At 38.8% G+C, this 21,942-nt stretch overlaps 1 protein-coding gene and 1 long non-coding RNA gene across 4 annotated transcripts in view; one reads left to right on the forward strand and one right to left on the reverse strand.

Moving 5' to 3' along the window:
• The window catches only part of LOC134826137 (uncharacterized), a 66,352-nt gene extending 50,623 nt beyond the window's left edge, over positions 1-15,729 (reverse strand). Inside the window, exon 1 of the long non-coding RNA XR_010161661.1 lies at positions 15,704-15,729. This is a non-coding gene — a long non-coding RNA (uncharacterized LOC134826137). The remainder of the gene's footprint in view (positions 1-15,703) is intronic.
• The window catches only part of LOC134826129 (uncharacterized), a 365,739-nt gene that overhangs the window by 68,280 nt on the left and 275,517 nt on the right, over positions 1-21,942 (forward strand). The window contains exons 6-15 of one of the 3 annotated variants that reach the window (XM_063838411.1): positions 2,571-2,681; positions 5,004-5,138; positions 5,941-6,141; positions 6,387-6,523; positions 6,827-6,961; positions 10,563-10,706; positions 16,904-17,056; positions 17,192-17,547; positions 17,898-18,003; positions 19,254-20,891. In XM_063838411.1, coding sequence (XP_063694481.1) covers positions 2,571-2,681; positions 5,004-5,138; positions 5,941-6,141; positions 6,387-6,523; positions 6,827-6,961; positions 10,563-10,706; positions 16,904-17,056; positions 17,192-17,547; positions 17,898-18,003; positions 19,254-19,728 — 1,953 coding nt within the window. In that variant the 3' untranslated portion in view covers positions 19,729-20,891. Of the gene's footprint in view, positions 1-2,570; positions 2,682-5,003; positions 5,139-5,940; positions 6,142-6,386; positions 6,524-6,826; positions 6,962-10,562; positions 10,707-16,903; positions 17,057-17,191; positions 17,548-17,897; positions 18,004-19,253; positions 20,892-21,942 lie in introns of those variants that run through there. The other 2 variants (XM_063838413.1, XM_063838412.1) reach the window with 2 other exon arrangements.

A 21,942-nucleotide genomic window follows, 5' to 3' on the forward strand; every position in this document is an offset into this window, starting at 1 on the left:
ATTCGCCTGATGGCGACCTCACGTGTAACGAATATATGTGAAAGATTTACCAAATATAGTCGCCATTGTCACCATCTGCGGTATTTGAGGCTCCACAATGTTCGCTGTAACTGGTGTTATTGTTATTCTAGTACAGTAACCTGCTTACTTTACTATTTACACAGTGCCACGTGCAAACTACCTCGGAATGCGGATGTGTGTTTTGTACTTTACAAAATACTTACCATACACACCGGTGAAAGAAGTGATTGACATGTATGTACTAGAATAGTATATTATTCAGGTTGATATAATCTATGACTTCACAATTCAGTGTGCCGTCTAGAATATCCCACAAGACATTCAGATCCTTGTTCTTGAGATTGAATAATTGCATGATTCTTAACAAAGACAAGCAGTGTCGGAGATTGATATTATGTCGCCAATTCATAGACTGGGACATTCCCAACCACGACATCAAGCCTACAAAGGTGACCTGTCCACTCGAGTGTCGACTGAATGGCTAAACCCGTGACAGTAACCGGACCGCACCGCCTAATGTAGTCTGCTTAGATTGGGAAGATCCGTTATATTATGTAACCTGGCATTTTATTATCAGTATGTGAGAGTAATGAGGATAAAGTATGTACTTTACCCCCTCCCCGAGCATTAGGTTCGCCCGGTAATGTATTATTTAACCACAACTCTCGTTTAGACTTGGGATCTAATCAGAAAGTGAGGTGGAATGACTGTAGTATAAATGTTGGATGTTTCGTGACTCAACCTAACGTTTGACGTGATCTTAGGAACCTGTCCAGTATTAACTCTCAAATCTACTTCCTCGTAAACATCCTATCACCCGCATATAATGTCAAATTTAAACCGGCCTAGTGATTTGAGATTAGATTTTTCTTTGTAAACTTTGGCGTTCACTATTCAGGGCTTCAAGTGATAAGTAAGCATACCTAACATAATTAGATATACTTAACATAATTATGATATACTTAACATAATTAGATATACTAAGTATTATTAGACCTACTTCAGATCTTTAAGTACCACGAATGGTTAAACCAATAAGCAATGATTGCTTTCCCAGCACCACAAACTTGTCAGAGTACATCACGTGACACATGACTGAAAGAAGAGGGTACAGGAAACTAATTACCGGGGAGCCTGGGAGCTGTTGGTGTGTACAGCGGAGGACACTCCCGGCCCCACTATAACAGCACATGACCTAATATTACGACATAATACTAATGTCACGTGATTAAGTAGTGTATTATGGTCAGCTTCGTTCACAGAGCTGCACTCTTGGAAATTTCAACTGCCGTTCAGAGAAACCAGATCATTTGAGGAGTTGTTAGATTAAAAAGCTCAGTTGGAGATACATCTCTGAACAATGAAAGTAATGGTCGTGTTTTGGGGTCTGGTAGCCTGTAAAGGTTGCCCGTTATTTACCGTTCTAATTAACCTGATCAAGCCCCCAATGTACAATAAGCAGTGTAACCGAGTATCTGGTCTGAAGACAGGGTGTAAAGTGGCTGTGGTGGTGCTGGATAAGTCAGTTAGGAGCGGCAAGGTAACGCCAGATAACAAGCTCGCTAAATGTCAGAGAGAGACAGCTGGATTCTGGTGTGTCTACTACCCTCACGACCCACTGTGTCTAGAGTCAATGTGTGGGAATTGTCCCTCCCCACCCCCTGTGTCTAGAGTCAATGTGTGGGAATTGTCTCCCCACCCACTGTGTCTAGAGTCAATGTGTGGGAATTGTCCGACAACTACTACCCTCCCCACCCCCTGTGTCTAGAGTCAATGTGTGGGAATTGTCCGACAACTACTACCCTCCCCACCCCCTGTGTCTAGAGTCAATGTGTGGGAATTGTCCGACTACCCTCCCCACCCACTGTGTCTAGAGTCAATGTGTGGGAATTGTCCGACTACCCTCCCCACCCCCTGTGTCTAGAGTCAATGTGTGGGAATTGTCCGACTACCCTCCCCACCCCCTCTGTCTAGAGTCAATGTGTGGGAATTGTCCGACTACCCTCCCCACCCCCTCTGTCTAAAGTCAATGTGTGGGAATTGTGTGTCTACTACCCTCCCCACCCCCTCTGTCTAGAGTCAATGTGTGGGAATTGTCTGCTACCCTCCCCACCCACTGTGTCTAGAGTCAATGTGTGGGAATACTACCCTCCCCACCCCCTGTGTCTAGAGTCAATGTGTGGGAATTGTACCAAACAAAGTCCTGAGACGTGTTTTAATTTGGTCATCGATCTGAATCAAACCGCGAGCCTGTGATTGACCAAATTTCTGAGAATATCGAAATCAAAATTTACAGACGCATCCGTAAGACTGGTAAAAGGACTGTATCTGATTATTGAGTTATCGTCAAACTGCAAATCTATCAGAAATTGAGTTTGGTTTAGGGAGTAACTTTATTTAAAACCTAGTCAAAAATTCAAAACATTGCAATATAATGATCGCAGCTATATCCAGCTAGACTACGTTACCCCATTGTTATTACACATCCCAAATAAATGTTTATAGAATTACATTCAACAGCGCGGTTGAAATCATGCCTATTATTACAGGACATTCAGAATTATTTCTGTAAGTTATGCTTGTTGGAACGAGCTGCTGACTACAGCCTACGCGACATCACTCTTCTCCGACTGTTCGAGGCTCTTGAAGCGGCACCTCAGGTACTACTTGCTTTTATTTTGAGAGGAAGGGGGGGGGGGGGGGGGGGCATCGCCATTAAGCCAAGATTTAGCCCCTCATTTGGTTTTCGACGGCAAAATGGTGAGATCAAAGTTGGAATTCTTGACTTATTTGCTGTTTTGCAATAAATCTGAGAAATCCCACAAATATACACTTACAAAAATTGCGATGTCCCCTCTTTCCTTCAGTTTTTAGTGAAGTTATATTTATCCATGTTTTATATATCCAAGTTTATTTATGCATGTGAGTATCGCATCAGCTCAGACCATCATCAGAAGTGTTCAATATGTTCTTACTCGAATTAATTTCCAGCAATAGCAGCAAATCTGGGGAAACTTTGAAATACACCAATTTGAAGCATTTAACCCCCCCTTAAAAATCAAAGATTATGAATTTTAGTAATCTGATTATTTACATAGGTCCAAAAATGTCATAGCTTCATGATAGTGCAACGAAAAAAATCTCAGAAAATTTTGGTGCTGAGTTAGGTGGTTAAGTAGTCGAAAAATGACTGATTTGTTAGTGGACATTTTTTATACCTCTAACACCCAAACCCTTACTACAGTGAAGATATAAGTACTACAGTTAATATTGATGGTCATTATTGAACAAAAATGGTTCATTGACACATAGTTGAAGAAGGAAATTAAAAAAATTAATAAATGTGGTCTGTGGAGTGGTTTATTTGTTTATGTTATAGTGTACGCGTGCGCGCGCTAGCGCGTACTTAACCATCTGTAGGCCAACATATTTAGTCTAGGCTTAAATTCTTTATATATTATGTCACCACTATGGTGCCCAATACTTTTAGTGAAGGTTTGATGTAGAACAGTTAACCACCAACTGTGGTATATCAAAAAAACCATGTTTGTACGCGTGCGCGCGCGCTAGCGCGTACTTAACCACCTGGTATGGCACAGCATTGAAATATCACCATAATTTCAAAAGCAGAGGTCACCATTCAGGTGCCCAAAACTTTTGACTATGGTCCCAATACCATAAAACCTTAGATGTGGCCTCAATGTGGTTAAAACATGTTTATTTTGGACTTTCGGTCAACAGAAGCCATCCCAAATTAACCATTATTCAGCAACCTCCGAACTTTTTGTGCCTTATTTTGTTTTGATATTTGATTATGAGAGATAGCTGGAGGATAATAAGTGATTTTAAAGATAATACAACAAAATGTGTGGCCGTATGGTGGTTAAAACGACCAAAAACACTGATTTTGGTCAATTTTAGACCTTTATTAACCATGATGGACGCAACAGAGGACTCAGCAATGTTTCTGGTCATATAAATGAGCAGGTAGTTATATCTAGATAATGTAGCATGGCCAGCTATAGCTTTACAAAGCTAATATGTGCTCTAAAAATGGTTAATTAGTGCAAATATAGGGTATTTTCGAGACATTTTAACCACCTTAGCTGCACATTGATCCGAATGCATGAACTTGGGGTAAATTATGCATTTGCAAACAAATATACACTCATTTGGATAGCAAACCATTATCTGAAGTTCATATTGTGGTTAATTTTCACTTTAATAGATGCCTTGTTCAACAGCCTAGCAAGTAATATAGCCCTTTTAACCACTTTTATGACAACATTTCTTGATAACTTTTATCAAGACCCTTCAAATGTCCTTTGTTGACCATAAAATGTTGACTAAAATCATTAATAATGTTTTGATTGGTGGTTAACAACAAATTTTGACATTTTAACCATCTTTTTAGCACTTTTTACGAATATTAACCACCTCAAATCAACCATACTATTAAATTGCACATTTGTGATAAAAAATTATCATCCATGCACAAATGAACAACCACCACTATACATCTATAATCAGAGCAATATTTATAGCTCACCGTTCATCTTCAATTTAACCACCATTAGGACCACAAAATGCCCCCCATGAGGTTTGAAAACTTTTGTGATAGTTGCACCATGATATGATCTCAATATAATGACTACTCAGTTCATAATATCATATCTCAAAATGGTGGTTAACCCTAAAACTGGTATTTTAACCACCATAGTGGCCACATAGATGACCCATTAACCACAATTATTCAACATAACCGTACTGCAGTGTTTTGTGCACCAGAAAAACATCACTCCAACATTGAGATTAACCACAATGAGCTGCAACATAATGTTGAAGTCAACATACTCAAATTGTGTGAAAAAAGTCAATGTCCACCAAGTTTCCCCAGATTTGCTGCTATTGCTGTTTCTATGGAACGCGACGTCATGAAGTTATATAGAACTAAGATTTACAACTCCCTCATTATGTCCCAGGTGTTACTTCAACTTTACCTGATATTCTACATGCAAGTGTTCACCTACAACCTCCTAGCTCCAGCTATTCTGGGTACACTGCAGGTGTCTTTCTGCCTCGCTCTCAGCATCAAGTACCAGCGCATGCCTCGCAGGGTACGTCTCAATCTTATTGTCTCGCTGTTGTTGTTGTTGTTGGCCCTGTTTTATTAGAATACAATATCTTTGTGTCTTTATGTTCCATTGTCTTCTAGTTGTGTCTCTATGATGGGTATAATCTACATTTCTAACGAATAGCCGTGTTAAGATTGAGTGCAGTGTATTGTACGGTGTTCGTGTACCGAGCCCCAGGAGAGTGTTTTTACAGTATATCTAACCGATAATAGCAACCATACATCTGATTAACCAGTCCTCGATAAACAATGAAACAATTCATTGAACGGACCATGTCTGTTGATTTGTCAATAAAAATGTTCCGCAATGAAAAATGTAACCTAGAGATTATTGAGTTTTCGTCAAGTCCAGTTTGTCTGTTGTAGTAATTGATTTAAATGCGGGCTAGTTTAAAGAAAGTTGAAATGTACACGAATGCGGCCCGTTCAGGAAACTTCATTAATAGCTTTATTAGGACAAACGAGCCATTTAACGCATTATAATATATCCTGATATCATGAGCATAGTTCATACAATCTATCATTCAAACACAAGGAAATATCTTATATCTCCCTTACAGGAGTCCTACGATCTGTCATTCAAACACAAGGAAATATCTTATATCTCACTTTACAGGAGTCATACGATCTGTCATTCAAACACAAGGAAATATCTTATATCTGACTTTACAGTTGTCCTACGATCTGTCATTCAAACACAAGGAAATATCTTATATCCCACTTTACAGGAGTCATACGATCTGTCATTCAAACACAAGGAAATATCTTATACCCCCCCTTTACAGGAGTCATACGATCAGACTACAGTGGGCCTGCTTTGTGTTACCCTATACAAAGTGTTCCTGGTGAGTTACAGGATGTTGTGTCTCGCAGTGTTCGCATCTCTGTACCGAGGATACCTCATCCTCCTCCTCTTCACTCATTCCCTTATCATGTTGCTATGGATACTCTACCTCGACAGTAGCTTCTCCAGCAGCAACCATGAGGTAATTGTGACGTGTTATCTGATAACAAACCACGTGTTAAGTTACCAGTTATAATTATGACAGCTTCAGCGTTTGCATTGAATAAATGAATTGAAAAACTGCTCCATTATGAGTGTCATTTGATCACGTTTTTTGAATACTGACTTTATTTTGGATGCTCCGATTTTTCCCACGGCCCAGTACAACTCGTTACAAAGTTACCGAGCAACTCAACTGAGATATCTAATTTCTCTTTTTTTTCTCAGGAAATCGCATTCAACTTCACAGTGGCAATGTTGAAGGCGTTTACCTTCGTAAACGTGAGTCCTGGACGGTCACGAAACAGGGTGGTCCTTTACCACGTTTGTCTAAACGTGGAGAACGTTGTCATAGGAACTGTTTGGTAAGTACTTTGTAAACCTTTACGCTACATAATATCAAGAATCAATATGTAGCAGGAAATCAAACTTTTATTATATTATCATGCCCCCAAATTGTCGAGACCTTGAGAGCAATTCAAACTTTAATTTAAATCGTCATAGTAACATGTCATAGTAACATGTCGATTTTAAATCTCTCATTAGAGCCTTGTTCCCACGCCTCTTTAAGAAGGTGCTCCCTCTCAAAAAATCCGCTATTTATCACACACAATACTACTTATACCACTACTGTACTATTTTTGTGATATTTGATAATTGTTGTTCAGGTACTACAAGACAGTCCATGAGATTGAGTACGGGCTGATAGCTATAGTGAGTATGGGAGCTCTGTATTTGGTGGGCATTCTTATCAAGACTCTCTACTACACTTGCTGTCATCCTACTAAACTGCAGAAACAAGGGTAATTCTTATTTTTAGTTTTGAGTTTTAAATTAATCAGTTTTATGGTTTATAGCACCTAGCTATGACTTGCTTTAAAATGCATTTAATATATTCTCTCTATTATGTGAGAAATTAAAATGTGTTCGTTCACAAGAATTCAATTTTGATTTTTTTAATTTACTTTTAATTACTGTAAGTCCAGCCATCTTTTCTGCAGAATAAAGTGCTCAAAATGTAGTCAAACCACTTTCAACAAATACCCACCAATAAGGCAATAAATATTGCAAATAATTTAGGGGTGTCTCTAATCTCCCTACATGTTGATCGTTCATGCGTCATCAACCTAAACACCATATAAGGGCATGTCTGATCACTGACGAGACCAATCTCTGTTTTACGTCAGGAATAAGAGTCAAATCACGTGACTAAATCGTGACTGCGTGCATGTCAAAACTATTGTAGTTTATCAATTACAATTGTATCAAAGCAGAGAGAGCGTGTATGTCTGTGTGTATGTCTGTGTGTGTGTCTGGTGTCCTGTGTGTATAACTATCGGCACATTTTTATACATTAAGTCATCCCAAGTCTAAACAAAACTGTGTTGTGAGCTCTAGTTTTTCCGTGAGAATATTCGGAAAATGTTAAACATTTTCGTCGCGTCCACTAATCATCGGTTGACAGACCAAATTAATGATCATGATAAGAGATAACATTATGATCATTGATCATGCACTCTACACCAGATGATAATCGATGATTTCACAGAACGCTCCCAAGTAAAGCATGTAATCAGTACCAACATTTCTATCAAGCTGTTGCTTTGCACGGACCACTTGAAATCAATAATGTAGTTTGTGATATGTAATGAGCAAAATGAACATTCCTCACTACCTGGGAGACCATTCCAGAGAGAGAGAGAGAGAGAGAGAGAGAGAGAGAGAGAGAGAGAGAGAGAGAGAGAGAGAGAGAGAGAGAGAGAGAGAGAGAGAGAGAGAGAGAGAGAGAGAGAGAGAGAGAGAGAGAGAGAGAGAGAGAGAGAGAGAGAGAGAGAGAGAGAGAGAGAGAGAGAGAGAGAGAGAGAGAGAGAGAGAGAGAGAGAGAGAGAGAGAGAGAGAGAGAGAGAGAGAGAGAGAGAGAGAGAGAGAGAGAGAGAGAGAGAGAGAGAGAGAGAGAGAGAGAGAGAGAGAGAGAGAGAGAGAGAGAGAGAGAGAGAGAGAGAGAGAGAGAGAGAGAGAGAGAGAGAGAGAGAGAGAGAGAGAGAGAGAGAGAGAGAGAGAGAGAGAGAGAGAGAGAGAGAGAGAGAGAGAGAGAGAGAGAGAGAGAGAGAGAGAGAGAGAGAGAGAGAGAGAGAGAGAGAGAGAGAGAGAGAGAGATTGCTTCCTCCAACTTACTCAGTGCAATAATATTACGGCAGTTTCTTTAGATCTTACATTTATTACTGCTAGCATATTATTATACAGTAGAACTGAAATTCTAGGCATCTCCGGTGGTATCGATAGTGGGTATGTACTATGGTGTGGCACCATTTTATCACATACTGCACTGGATGAATGATTATTGGAGAATGGAGACTGGTCGGTCAAGTCGGTTGGAAAGACACTGACCATATTTTTGTGAGGTACTATGGATAATAAATAATTGTGTACAATTGCAATCTGCATACCTTACAAGACATATTTATGGCGGCCTAATTTGCGACGACCAAAATTTTGGCGGTCCGAAAATATGGCGAAATTGAACAAAAACCGTCAAATTTCGGACGTCACAGAAAATAAGGGTATTTTTCATCATTTTTTGTGACAGTAAGCAGTAAGGAAATTTCTGAAATTCGGTAAAATCATGTTCAAACTTAGTCTGTATTAAGACTGTAAGACTTTCATGTTAGCACATACATGTATTTTAATGCAAATTTAAACTGTATTGCTTGACATTCAATTCGTCATTGGTGTGGTGATAATTTGTCCCAAGATGCCAGAATTTATTTATTTATTTTACTTGATATTACTTTTTAGAAACAAAATAAAGCAGTGAAGGCACAGTCATTGAAATAAGCTAAAAGATAATGCGACGGATTCTATTACGACGACCGAAATTTTGGCGGTCCGAAAATATGGCGAAATTTTCGGAAAACCGCCACATTTCGTACGTTATAAATATGTCTTGTAAGGTAGTTTCATTTGGAGTGCTTAACAATTTAGGACATCTACAATACATAGACATGTAGCAAACAGTGGTGTACTTAAAATTAAGCTTTTTCTGAATCGCAGGCTTCCTTTCCGGAATGCTATAAATGTACATACCCATTACGGCAGCTGTGCAGGTGCTGCTGTATTTGTAGATACAACTGTTCTTGTTTTATACATCCCCGTACAAACTTCTCACCAAATGTAATTCAAGATTATGTAACTGATGTGAAGACTTTTTGACATGGGCTCTATCTTGGTATTGGATACCTTGATAATCTTCACAATATATAAACCACTGTTTTGACAGCTGCTATTTACTTACACTGGCTGCAGAGGGTCGTGCCCCTTGCTCGGCCCTTAGTTGTGGTAGTTTAACCACAATTTAACCACAGCTACACCGCATTTTTATGTAATCTAAGTATCATTTTAAACTAATGCTGTAAGATAGCATGACACCCGTCCATTGAAAGGACCATGGAAAGGACCATGGAAAGAGCCAAGATGCAGCAGATGCTGCCATTATCTTACTTTACTCCAAAACCACAGTTGTAATCAACTATAATCAGAATCATGATTCTCCAAAATGTTACTCTTACCTCATTCACAGAAGAAGCCGGATGTAATAATCAATAATTAACTGATCTGTGTACTTTTGTTAAAACTTTCTAAGGCTACACCAGCGATATTATTCAAGAATGTACCTAACAGCTCACTAAAAATGTATCAGAATACGTACACTCCAATTTCATCTCGCAATACCAATTGAAAGACATTACACAAAACCTATTAAAATTAATTGTAGGAAACCAACACCTACGCTATCCTCCTCTGGTCTACCTCGCCAAGAATTCATTAATTGCCAATTTGACGGCTGTATACATCCCATCAAGCACCTTGTATGTACTGTGTACTGTAGAACTTGACTACATTGTTTCCACTGTAATATTCAGTACATCTAATCATTGCATGCTTCGTTGATCTCTTGAAAACAAAAGTGTCTGCCGAAGTTTCAATATTTTAGCTTCTGAGGAATCCTGGGTGATACGGAAAACAAAATCTCGTGGTTTTGAGCACTGCCCAGTTTAACCGACCAGTCTCATCAAATGTCTAGTCAAAAGTAGAAAGTTTACCCGTAGTGACGCTCCTAGGCGCAAATCTCTGATGTGAGATATCGTGAAATTAATATAGTTGCATGAAATTAATAAAGTTGTTGTGTTTTTAAAGCAAACTTTTCCTGGTTGGTAGATTTCCTTTATCATCGAATTCCCGTTGCTATAGGGGATTCCAGAACATTCGAACTTTTCAAATACCAAGCGTCAATCATCTCCTCTCGTGCGGCATGAAAATGTCTGAACAATATCGATATTGAGTAAATTCCTTTATTTTCAAGAATATTCTACAACCTTCTCGTTCTCACACTTAGACTATATGCAGGCCTCTGAAGCAGGAGATGAGCGTGCTGTACAAGAACAAGGGAGGCCCGGTGATGAACAACCCGATAAAGGATAACTCTCATCTTCTGAAACACGATGAGAACAATGACGTCATTCACTTTCCTCCCAACAACACCAACACCGGGTTAGTTGTGACATGTTTAATAATTTACTTTGGACTGGCTAATATTTTCAACAAAATAATAATAATAATAATAAGTAGGAATTTATACATCGCTTTATAGCCATAAAGAACTCAAAACCCAAAGATTCAATTCAAACCATCTAAAGCGACTCATGAGTAACATGTACATAAGAACTTATTTTTATGAAGTATGGATTTTATGAGAGAGGTAATACATGATACTTATACAAATACGTTTTCAAAGAGATGAGTTTTTAGTTTCTTTTTAAATAAGACGATATCAGTTAGTGTTCTCAATTGATAAGGAAGCTGATTCCAAACAGAGGGTCCGCAGTAGCTGAAACTTCTCTCGGTTTTACTATAGTTTGAAATAGGAGGAACATTTAGGAGGAAATAGTCTTCTTCAGTTCTTAGTACACGTACAGGTTGACTCTTGATGTCAATACATTTGGTGATATACTCCGGCGCTATGTTGTTGATGCATTTGAACACAGTTAGAGCAATCTTATACTCTATTCGTTGTCGTATTGGAAGAAAATGGGCTTTTTTCAGGAATGGAGTGACACTGTCCCATTTTTTGATAGCTTTCCAACCAAACAAGAATCGAACACAGGAATTTTGTACCTTCTGGAGTTTCTTTATGAGAAGATCGGGTAAACCGTATAGGAGTCCATTGCAGTAGTCTAGTTTTGAAAAGATCAAGCAGTGAATGAGCTGTCTTTTTAGATCATAGTTAAGCTTTGAGCCTATAACTCGAAGGTTCCTCAGATGGATGTTGCAGCAACTGATAATTGAATTTATTTGGTCTTCAAATGTTAGGAATTGATCAAATAGGACACCTAAACTTTTCACTGTGCGGGATGCATCCACAGGGTCAGCTGCATTGTCAAGTTGTATTGAATCGACTGGACATGAAGAGTAACTGTTCTTGGTCTGTACTACAAGAGCTTCTGTTTTGTTTTGGTTCAGTTTGAGTTTATTTTGGGTCATCCAGGTCTTAATATCTTCAAAACAATTTGTTATTCTCTCTTCGATTGTTGACAGATCTCGAAATAGTGGGTTAAACTCAATGTACAGTTGAGTGTCATCTGCGTACATATGGATGTTAAATCCATGTATCTTTGCGATCCGATTGAGCTCCTTTGTGTAAAGTATAAACAGAATTGGACCTAGAATTGAACCTTGCGGGACTCCAATTCTAAGGAAGCATCTCTTTGATCTTGATTTATCAATAGTTACTGTGAAGGATCTGTTATTAAGGTATGATGTAAACCATTCGAGAACAGTACCTTCAAAACCAAAGTCCTTTTTTAGTTTTTTTAGGAGCAAGTGATGATTTACAGTATCAAAAGCAGCACTGAGGTCCAAAAGGAGGAGGATAACCTTGCTTTTCATGTCACTGATACAAAGAAGATCATTGTAGATGGTAAGGGTTGCAGTTTCGCAGCTATGATTTGACCTATAACCACTTTGATGCTCAGCATGAAGATTGTGATAGTCAAGATGTTTGGTCATTTGTTTCTGGACACTCTTTTCAATGAGTTTCGAGAGGAAAGGTAAGTTACTAATTGGTCTATAGTTGTTGAAGCTATTGACATCTCCTTTATCATCTTTGATGGCTGGTCTGACAAGAGCACTCTTTAAGACTGACGGAAATTTTCCAGTGACAAGTGAGTCATTGATAATAAATGACACAATTGGTTTAACTTCATTAAAACACTGCATTAGAAGTTTTAGAGGGATGGGGTCCTCTTCACATTCTTTTTTGTTAAGTTCAGAAAGAATCATTTTGAGATCATTGTCGCTTATGGTTTCAAATTGGCTCCAGGCTTCGCCGAAATGGTTCTGAGTGGTCAAGTAGAGTGTCAGCTGCAGTATCATTGTTAATGGCAGAGTAAATCTTTTCCACTTTATCATTGAAAAACTCTTTCATCTCCTCACATAGAGTTTCAGCAGGTTTGTTATTAGGCTTCAAGTTTTTAGATATGTCCCGATCCATTAGCTGATTGACTATTTTGTAGGTATCTTTTTTATTGTCCTCACAGCTTTGCAGACGATTTTCATAGTATAGCTGTCTAGTGGTGTTTATAACTGCCTCAGCATGCTTAACAGCTTTTTTATAGTCCAATTTTGAATCTGCAGTTTGTAGTCTCCTGTTGTCACGTTCAGCTTTTCTTCGTTTCCTTCTGGCAGTTTGACATTTTGTGTCCACCCACTTGCTTTGATCAGGATTAATGCTAAAACAGATAAGGGGAGCATGTTTATCAAGAATTCTGCGAAGTTCTTTGTTATAGAGTTCTGTGGCAGAGTTGCAGTCAATAAACTTGTTGGGGTCATTTATGTCAGATAGCAACAGATCCTCTTTGAAAAGATTCATGTCTATATCTGATATCTTTCTGCCCACCATATCTTCTTTGTTGCTTCCTTTGTGGTGAGGAAAGGCAATAGAGAAATTTACGAAGTAGTGATCTTATGTTGTTACTGTTTTAGCTACATTTATATCTTTTATGTTCAACATATCACACGCATTGCTTCTAGTAAGAACAAGGTCTAAGATTCCACCCCCAATGTGTGTTGAACTGGAAATATGCTGGATGAGGCCATAGTTTGATATGAGATGGATAAAATTTATCGTATCAGGATCAGTGAGGTCTTCGACATGGATATTGAAGTCTCCAGCAATGATCAGTCTACCTGGAAGGTGAGTTAGACTGTCAAGATATTCATTAAATTCCCGTAAAAAGTCTGTCATTTTGGACATTTTAGCCGTACAAGATCGATAGATACAGCAGAAACGAAGAAGGTCATTGGAACTTGACTTCAGCACACACTCAACATGTTCGAAGGATTTATGGGTCTTTGTAGGGCGTTTATTGAAGCTAAGATCTTTCTTAAAGGCAATAGCGACACCACCTCCTCTACCAGCTCTAGATTGGTGAACAATATTATAACCTAGGTCTTTAATTTCCGCTATTTTTGACGTATCTCCCTTACGTAGCCAAGTTTCTGTCAGGAAACAGGCATTAATATTGGAGTCAGACAGTTGCTCAAATACTTGTGCAGTTTTATTACATAGTGACCTCGTGTTAAACAGTCCGACATTTAGGTTGAGAAGCGTAGTCTTTACATGTTTTTTGAGTACTCTGTTCTTTGTCGAAGACTCTCTTTCTCCAGCATTATGATGGGACAGTTTTCAGCACCAGAGTGATGGGTGTTACAAGATTCTCTGTATGATTCATAAGTGGAGTGTGAGCAGTTGGTGCATCTGTGACTTCTTCTGACCTCTTTGTAGGGACAAGCCCGGGTTATGTGTGATGCACTACAATACATACAAATAACATCAGTTTCCTGGCACTGAGATGAAATGTGTCCCAGTTTCTGACATCGGAAGCACTGCTTAAGATCAAATCTATCAACTACTTTACATCTGGAATTTCCTATGTAAATGGACTGATTGTTTAACAGGAAATGCCTTATATCAGGAGACACTTTAATCCCAACAGTAGTGTAGTCTCTTCCATAATTGACATACACAACTTTAAATGTTCTATCATGCTTGGTCACCAAATCTTTAACATATTGATTCTTTTCCAGAAGCTTCACTTCCATGAAGGTTTTAACCTTCTCTCGAAATTCAGGAACTGATAGATTTTCAGAGACAATGTGGGAGATTAAGTTGTTTGGAATATTCGTAACTGTGACTTTCGGGAACATTTTCTTTGCATCATTAACAGTGATTTTGGACGAAGTTACAGCTGATGAGTTTGCAAGGGCTATTTTCCCATCCTCTCTATCTTTTTCTGAAGGGAAGGAGATAACAATTTTGCCTGTCTTTGGTTTAGGGGTCAAGAAGATCATGGGTATTGTACCAAGGGCTTTGCTAGCTAGCTTTCCTGCTTCCTCAAGATTAATATTACTAGCTTCTACATTGAGGACGATAACATGATTATCAGGAGCATTATTATGGATATTGTCAGAGGGAAGTTTTTGCATAGGAGTTTCCTTCTTGGTTAGTTCTATGAAGTTCTCAGTAGCAGTACTAGTCGGGCTATCTATAGCCGATTCAGGAGACAACGCAACACTGTAGCTCTTTGAAGATGAAAGTGAACTGGTAGACTTCATTGGACAAGCACTTAAAGAACTAGATGTTTGCAGGGCTAGGGCTGATGCACTACTAGGGATAGATGATGCACTACTAGGGGTGCTGGATCTTTGTGTAAGATTTGGTACTTCTGTGAGCAGAGAATCTATGTGTGATTTAAGTTTGATGGAAATAAGTTCTTCTACACTTGACAGTAAACTTACTTTAAAATTGCTCAAAGTTTCAATCAATGTCTTCTCATCTCCATTGCTGGAAGTTGTATCAGTGGTGATACTAGCCCCACTTTCAGTGCTAGCCACACTTTCAGTGCTAGCCACACTCTCAGTGCTAGCCACACTCTTGGTGCTATCCATGCTTGTATTACAAGTTGAGTCCGCAGTTTTAACAGCAGTTTTTGCAAGGAGAGCTTTCTTACAGTTAGGACATGTCCAGCCAAAGTCACCATATCTTTGGGAATATGTATTACCGTATTTGTGAATAACTGGCAAAATATTCGTCAGGAAAGTCCGTGCACAAATAGACGTGGGCATAAGTGTGCCAGCCTTATCCTTACAACATGCGTGGAAAACGTCTTTACATATCTGACAAGAAATGGACTCATAGGCCATGTTATCACTTTTACAGCGACAACACAGCCCTTGGAGATTAAACTTGGGGACTGCTTTTGGGTTAATGGCACTTTTCTTTGGAGGGGCTTTAGAATCTTTAGAAAAATCTTTAGAAAAATCTTTAGAAACATCTTTAGAAACATCTTTAGAAACTTTGAGTATAGGTTTTTTTGATTTAACAGTACCTTTTTCTGAGAGCTTCTTTCTCTTTTTCTCTGCTTCTTCACTGCTGGGCGTTTGGCCTGCAGCCTTGTCATTTGTCATAGCTTTGAGGCTCGGGATCATACCTCAAATTATTTGTTATATAGTAGTGTTGAAAGTATTAAATAATGCTGTTATTAGTCAGATTAATACTTTCGGTTTGAGATGAATGGATTTTGTGTTTAGATTTGATGACGCCTAGGTGTTACTGCAGGTGTTACTGCAGGTGTTACTATTGTGTTTAGATTTGATGACGCAGGTGTTACTAATATGTTACTATTCAATATAGTAGGCTTTCTTATTACAGTTCTATTGTAACCTTAAATACAATTTGTTGTATAAAGTTAATTTGTAAAGCACAATAGCAGCTCTCTCCTTTGCTAAATTTCAAGGTGCCTACCTACCGAATAAAGCCTGATTACTGCAGTAATGAACAAAAAGCACCATCTCTACACTGCTTAACCGTACTGATATCGCAATAGCTCCAATTATTATACAGAAAGTGAAGTCGACCTATTTAAATTTTAAGTGGAAATGTCTCAACCTTTTACACCTCACTATTTACTAAACCCCATAACTCGGCTCACTTTACTCCCCCCTCTGAGTAGATATTATAGTAGATATTATAGATATTATAGTAGATATTATATCCTTCAAACTGATTAACATCTACCAGTTAATCAGGTATTTTACAGAATTCAAATTATCTTACTTAGTGCAGTGCCCTCTATTATCCAATCTATCAAATTGTAGCCGTAGTTATAACTTTGCAGTTTTAATACTCAAGTAAGAACTCGTACCAATCTGACTGGTATTACCTCTACCTTGTAAGTCTCCATTTCTCAGTGCTCGACTTTAACCGGGTGTGTTATCAGGGAGACCCCCCCCCCCCCCCCCCTTAACCGGCCAGTATTTAGTCCTTTACCGGCATTCTGGTGAGAGGACCTCGACATGGTCTTTAATTCCCATTACCGGCCGCAGCTTGTTCTTCTCGGTATTCAAACCGTTACGTACTGTCCCTTTATATGTCCTGGTTTATAGGTTGCTAACTGTGGGGTCGCCAGTCGCCACATTCAGTTAACTCGTGCAATTGCTGTGCGTCACGACCATAGAGCAGAACTTATAAGTACCATATTTGTCTCGATATCATAGTAACCGTGAGGGTAGCACATATCTTTAAGACATTGGTAGTTAATATGGGGATTAAAGGATCACATTGGTCTGAATTCTGCAGTTTTAAGTCCCCCTGTATGATAACCACAAACAATAACTCCCGCTTGTTTCAGGAGTACGTGGATGTTAGGTTTTATAGAACAGAACCCCGACTCAATAGGAGGAGGAGGAAGTAGGAGGATGCTGATCACACCTCAGTCCTACATGCACTCAGTTCGGTCCAGGTGTGGTTACGATACTTATCACAGTGTTCCTGGCAAAGACAGGTTGGTACTTTTTACTGGTTATTTACTTTGGATCCGTAGAACTGACGTCAGTTATGTTTTCTAGAAGATTCTTTTTGTATAGATTGTGATTAATAACGGTAAAAGTGTTGAAGATTTTCAAAAACCAAACAACAGTTGCAGTGGATACGATTCTGAGGTTGCGAGCATCATGTCTTCTAAAACTCCGATTTACGAGAACCTAGTTCCGTCCTCCAAGAACAGGATGCACAACTCCATCCCTCTCCAGCACCCCATCTCCAGTCTCCAGCACCCTATCTCCAGCATGCAGCACCCTCTGGTTCACCACCCTATCTCCTCCGTCCAACATCCCATCACGACCATCCCCCACCATATGTCTGGTGTCCAGCACCCCATATCCAACATCCAGCACCCCATATCTAGTTTACATCAACACAGTATCCTCCACCACAATAACCCTATACTGACCAACCCCATGGTTTGGCAGCCACAACAGCTCAATCCTCCATCAGGTACCTTTCTTTTGTTTATTATTACCTTGAATATAATAATTTCTGTTATCTTGTCGACAGTATTAAAATATGTTCTGTGATCATATATCAAATTTATAAGAGTAACACAATGGTCGTAAATTTAGTGAGGCAATTAAAACTTAACAAATGTTATATATGTAAAATCCGGATTGGAATATTATTTATGAGTCGCATAGTTGAAATGTTTTCTTGGGTAAATTTCTATTGATCCCGTTTGATGCGACAAGAAAAAGGCTCTATTTATAAACTTTGAATTTTAAAATAACTTATATCAAATTGCAGTGTTTCAGGACGTAACAGTGCAGTGTTTTCAGGACGTAACAGTGCAGTGTTTTCAGGACGTAACAGTGCGGATAGACAGTACAATAATAACGACAGTTTATCAAGTAGTGGAGTGTACAGCGAGGAAGAGAGAAAACTCAACCTTAAAGCCAGGTATGTAACTTACAGCGAGGAAGAGAGAAAACTCAACCTTAAAGCCAGGTATGTAACTTACAGCGAGGAAGAGAGAAAACTCAACCTTAAAGCCAGGTATGTAACTTACAGCGAGGAAGAGAGAAAACTCAACCTTAAAGCCAGGTATGTAACTTACAGCGAGGAAGAGAGAAAACTCAACCTTAAAGCCAGGTATGTAGTGTACAGCGAGGAAGAGAGAAAACTCAACCTTAAAGCCAGGTATGTAGTGTACAGCGAGGAAGAGAGAAAACTCAACCTTAAAGCCAGGTATGTAGTGTACAGCGAGGAAGAGAGAAAACTCAACCTTAAAGCCAGGTATGTAGTGTACAGCGAGGAAGAGAGAAAACTCAACCTTAAAGCCAGGTATGTAGTGTACAGCGAGGAAGAGAGAAAACTCAACCTTAAAGCCAGGTATGTAACTTAAAGTGTACAGCGAGGAAGAGAGAAAACTCAACCTCAAAGCCAGGTATGTAACTTAAAGCGAGGAAGAGAGAAAACTCAACCTTAAAGCCAGGTATGTAGTGTACAGCGAGGAAGAGAGAAAACTCAACCTTAAAGCCAGGTATGTAGTGTACAGCGAGGAAGAGAGAAAACTCAACCTTAAAGCCAGGTATGTAAGGGGTCGTTATTACGTAATCAGCGAGGAAGAGAGAAAACTCAACCTTAAAGCCAGGTATGTAAGGGGTCGTTATTACGTAATCAGCGAGGAAGAGAGAAAACTCAACCTTAAAGCCAGGTATGTAAGGGGTCGTTATTACGTAATCAGCGAGGAAGAGAGAAAACTCAACCTTAAAGCCAGGTATGTAACTTCATATAAAGCTAGGTATGTAACTTAAAGCTAGGTATGTAATATTCTCATTTCTCTCCAACAAATCTCATTTTCAAAGTAAGATATCAATATCAATCTCGACCTATTCTAGGGTGTGGCTCATAAATGGATAGTAGGAATTTACTGTCATTCTGGGAAATTTCTTGCTTTGCTGGGCATGTTTGGTGTTGATTTGGAGTAAAGTTTACAGTAACATTTTAAACTTCTATATACCCATCTGAACGATGCTAAGTTTAATCATCAAATTTGGCCGAGTTAGCACAGCAATTAGTGGTTTATAACACATCCAAGATGACGATCCAACTAATCCATGTCGTAACCCATATTTTGAAGGAGCTCATTAGTAGACTAAATATTACCAGAATATTATGAACATAATCTGACCACTACATATTTTCAGGTTGGAGTCAGAGTATGATAATCTAGAGGAGCCTAACTCAGACTCGACCCGCGCACCCCCAGAAGCCTCCCTCTCTCCAGACTCTGATAACGGAGATATCTACGAGAACCTACCAACAGTTATCAAGCAGGGTCAGCAGGTACACAGTGATGGTCTCACCATGCAGAGCATCAATATTCAGGGACCCAAAGCTCGGTTTGACGGGAGTTTCGATGGCTCCTCCGCGCCAAACCAATCCTGGGATATGCTGCAGGGGAGTTTAAACTTTGCGTACGGTCCCCCAACCAGTCAGGAGAAGGATCCAAAAGAGGACACTAGCGATTACACAAGCCTCAAAGAGTTGGCTCCTGCCAAGCCGGTTCATCCTGTGGTGCCTGCTCGCACAGTCAGCACAGTCAAGAACAGTGGCTCGCAGCACAGCCTCGCCAGTGCCTCACAGCTGACTGACGCTAACAGATTCCAGACTGATGTGTGAGACACTGGAAAATAAGAGATTAAACCACTGAACGGTTTGTTGTGATAGAGATGAAGGTTTGCGCCCTGATGGAGTTGACGTCACGTGGCTGGTTACGTCATATTGACTTACAGACTGAGAGAGAGAGAGAGAGAGGAACTTGGAAGAGATAAACGAATTGTTGGCTTGCATGGAGGTTTATTGTTAATATTTTAATTCAGATTTAATGGTTTGTATTTGAAAGAAAAAGCTATATATAATAATTATTATAGAAACTCCGATATATTAATACCTGACATACCTAGTAGCATGGTCTTTCATAACAAACATTTTAAATTCGTATTCTAGGGCTTTCAGAGTAATAAATTATTTCTTAAGCAACCACCCTTTTTAATGGTAAACATTTTTAATCGCTTTTGTTTTATATTACTGCTGTAATACAACATTGCGTTGGAAATGTAGGCGACGCCATAGGAAGAGCTGACTGGTTCACCAGACAAAGCCAGTAATGTTTTGTCTGGCTCAGTATCGGGACAAAAGAGTCAAATTTCTCATTAAAATGGCACGCGCGAAATTATTTTCGTTGAAAAAAATTGCACATTTTCCTGCGCGCACACGCGTTTTTATTTCCAATTTCCTCACATGCATGCTTAAATTTTGGGCTGAAGCTGGGTTTGTTCGAGCTTAACAATGGAATTTGAGCTTGTAATTAGATTAACGGTAACGCAGAGACCTCTGAATCGATAAGAGACTGGTACCTACATTTCCAATACCTCGCTTATCATCAATCAGCTATTTTTATCCTACTATACATACCTACAAGTACCGAGACATTACCGACAGTATGAAAGAAACGGTTAAAATGTGACCCTGGCATGCCTCTACATGTTCTAAATGATGCCTTAATTACCTTCACGTTATTTGTTTAAGCAAAGCATTCGATTGCACTGTGTATTTGTTGTATAATGTACATAAAATTATGGTATTTAAAATCTGATCTTTGGTACAAGATATAGTTGAAAAATGGCCAATTCTTCATCTGCATTTGACGTAAATGACTACTTCAAAATCACCGAATTGTTACTTGAGCATTCGTTTTTTATAAAAATTTGATGTTACGGTAGCTGGTTTGGCCGAGAGCTGTTTTCTATCATTAATAAATATTTATATTTATTTGTAGGAAATTCGTCTTTTATTTTGTATCTGTTCTATTTAAAAAACCGGAGTTTTTTAGCTAGAAATCCTAACAAAAGCCGGACATATTAGTGTACGGCTCAAAAATAATAAATAATACATAATTAATTTGTCCTTCAATTCGGGAAGATTTGAAAACACTTGTGCAAGATGGGACCCCTGATAGCTAAGTAGAGCTACTTGAAGTAGGAGATTATCACTGAACTGAGAAATTCTTTAACATGACCATTCTTGGTCGTATATAGAAGTACTACCAGACTGTTTTAGCCATCTTTAAATAACATCCAAAGCATGAGAGGCTATGTCAACAGACTTTTCGATAGGAAGTGCAAGGGTAAAAAGAAGCGTTCATGGTAGATGGTACATGCAAGCAATGCGTGCAGGCCATACTAGCGCGCGCGCTCAGCTAGCAGCATGCATGCATATATGCACACTGGATTGATTTGTGCTACATTCTGATACACTTTTATCACTAAAATTTGGATGGGCGCCGCGCGTTCCGTATATCCGCCAGTCAAATCACATGACAACAACAGTAAATGAGATAAGATCATCTTAGATCCCAATTACCAGTACATCTCCCTTCGAATGAGCTTCTAATAACGACGGTGTGATAAATTACAAATAACTCGTCCAAGAGAAACAACTAACTGCATACTAAACCAAAATCATTGATATGGTTATTCAATCAAAGTTCAAAGGAAAATTATAAGAATCTTGTAATAATCAATCATTAGTCAATGTTTAATTTTATTTGGTATTAATGATCAAATAATCAAATAATTCCTCGTAAAAAAGTTGAAAAAGTTTAAAATGTCTAAAAAGTCTAAAAATGCGTATGCCTTATTTATAAACAATATTTAATGCATCAATCGAATGGTTATAAATTAAAATATGAATTCAAATCCTAGATAAGACAAAAAACTTGGTTGCCACTCCTTTCAGCACATATAGCATAAAAATTGGCCAAGAAAAGCCCATAACCAATCAAATCATGCGTGAACTATAAAACGTATCTGTAATCTATATTTGTTCACCAGT

Source organism: Bolinopsis microptera, chromosome 1, assembly GCF_026151205.1.
Source record: "Bolinopsis microptera isolate Bmic1 chromosome 1, MBARI_Bmic_1.0, whole genome shotgun sequence".
NCBI classification, from domain to species: domain Eukaryota; kingdom Metazoa; phylum Ctenophora; class Tentaculata; order Lobata; family Bolinopsidae; genus Bolinopsis; species Bolinopsis microptera.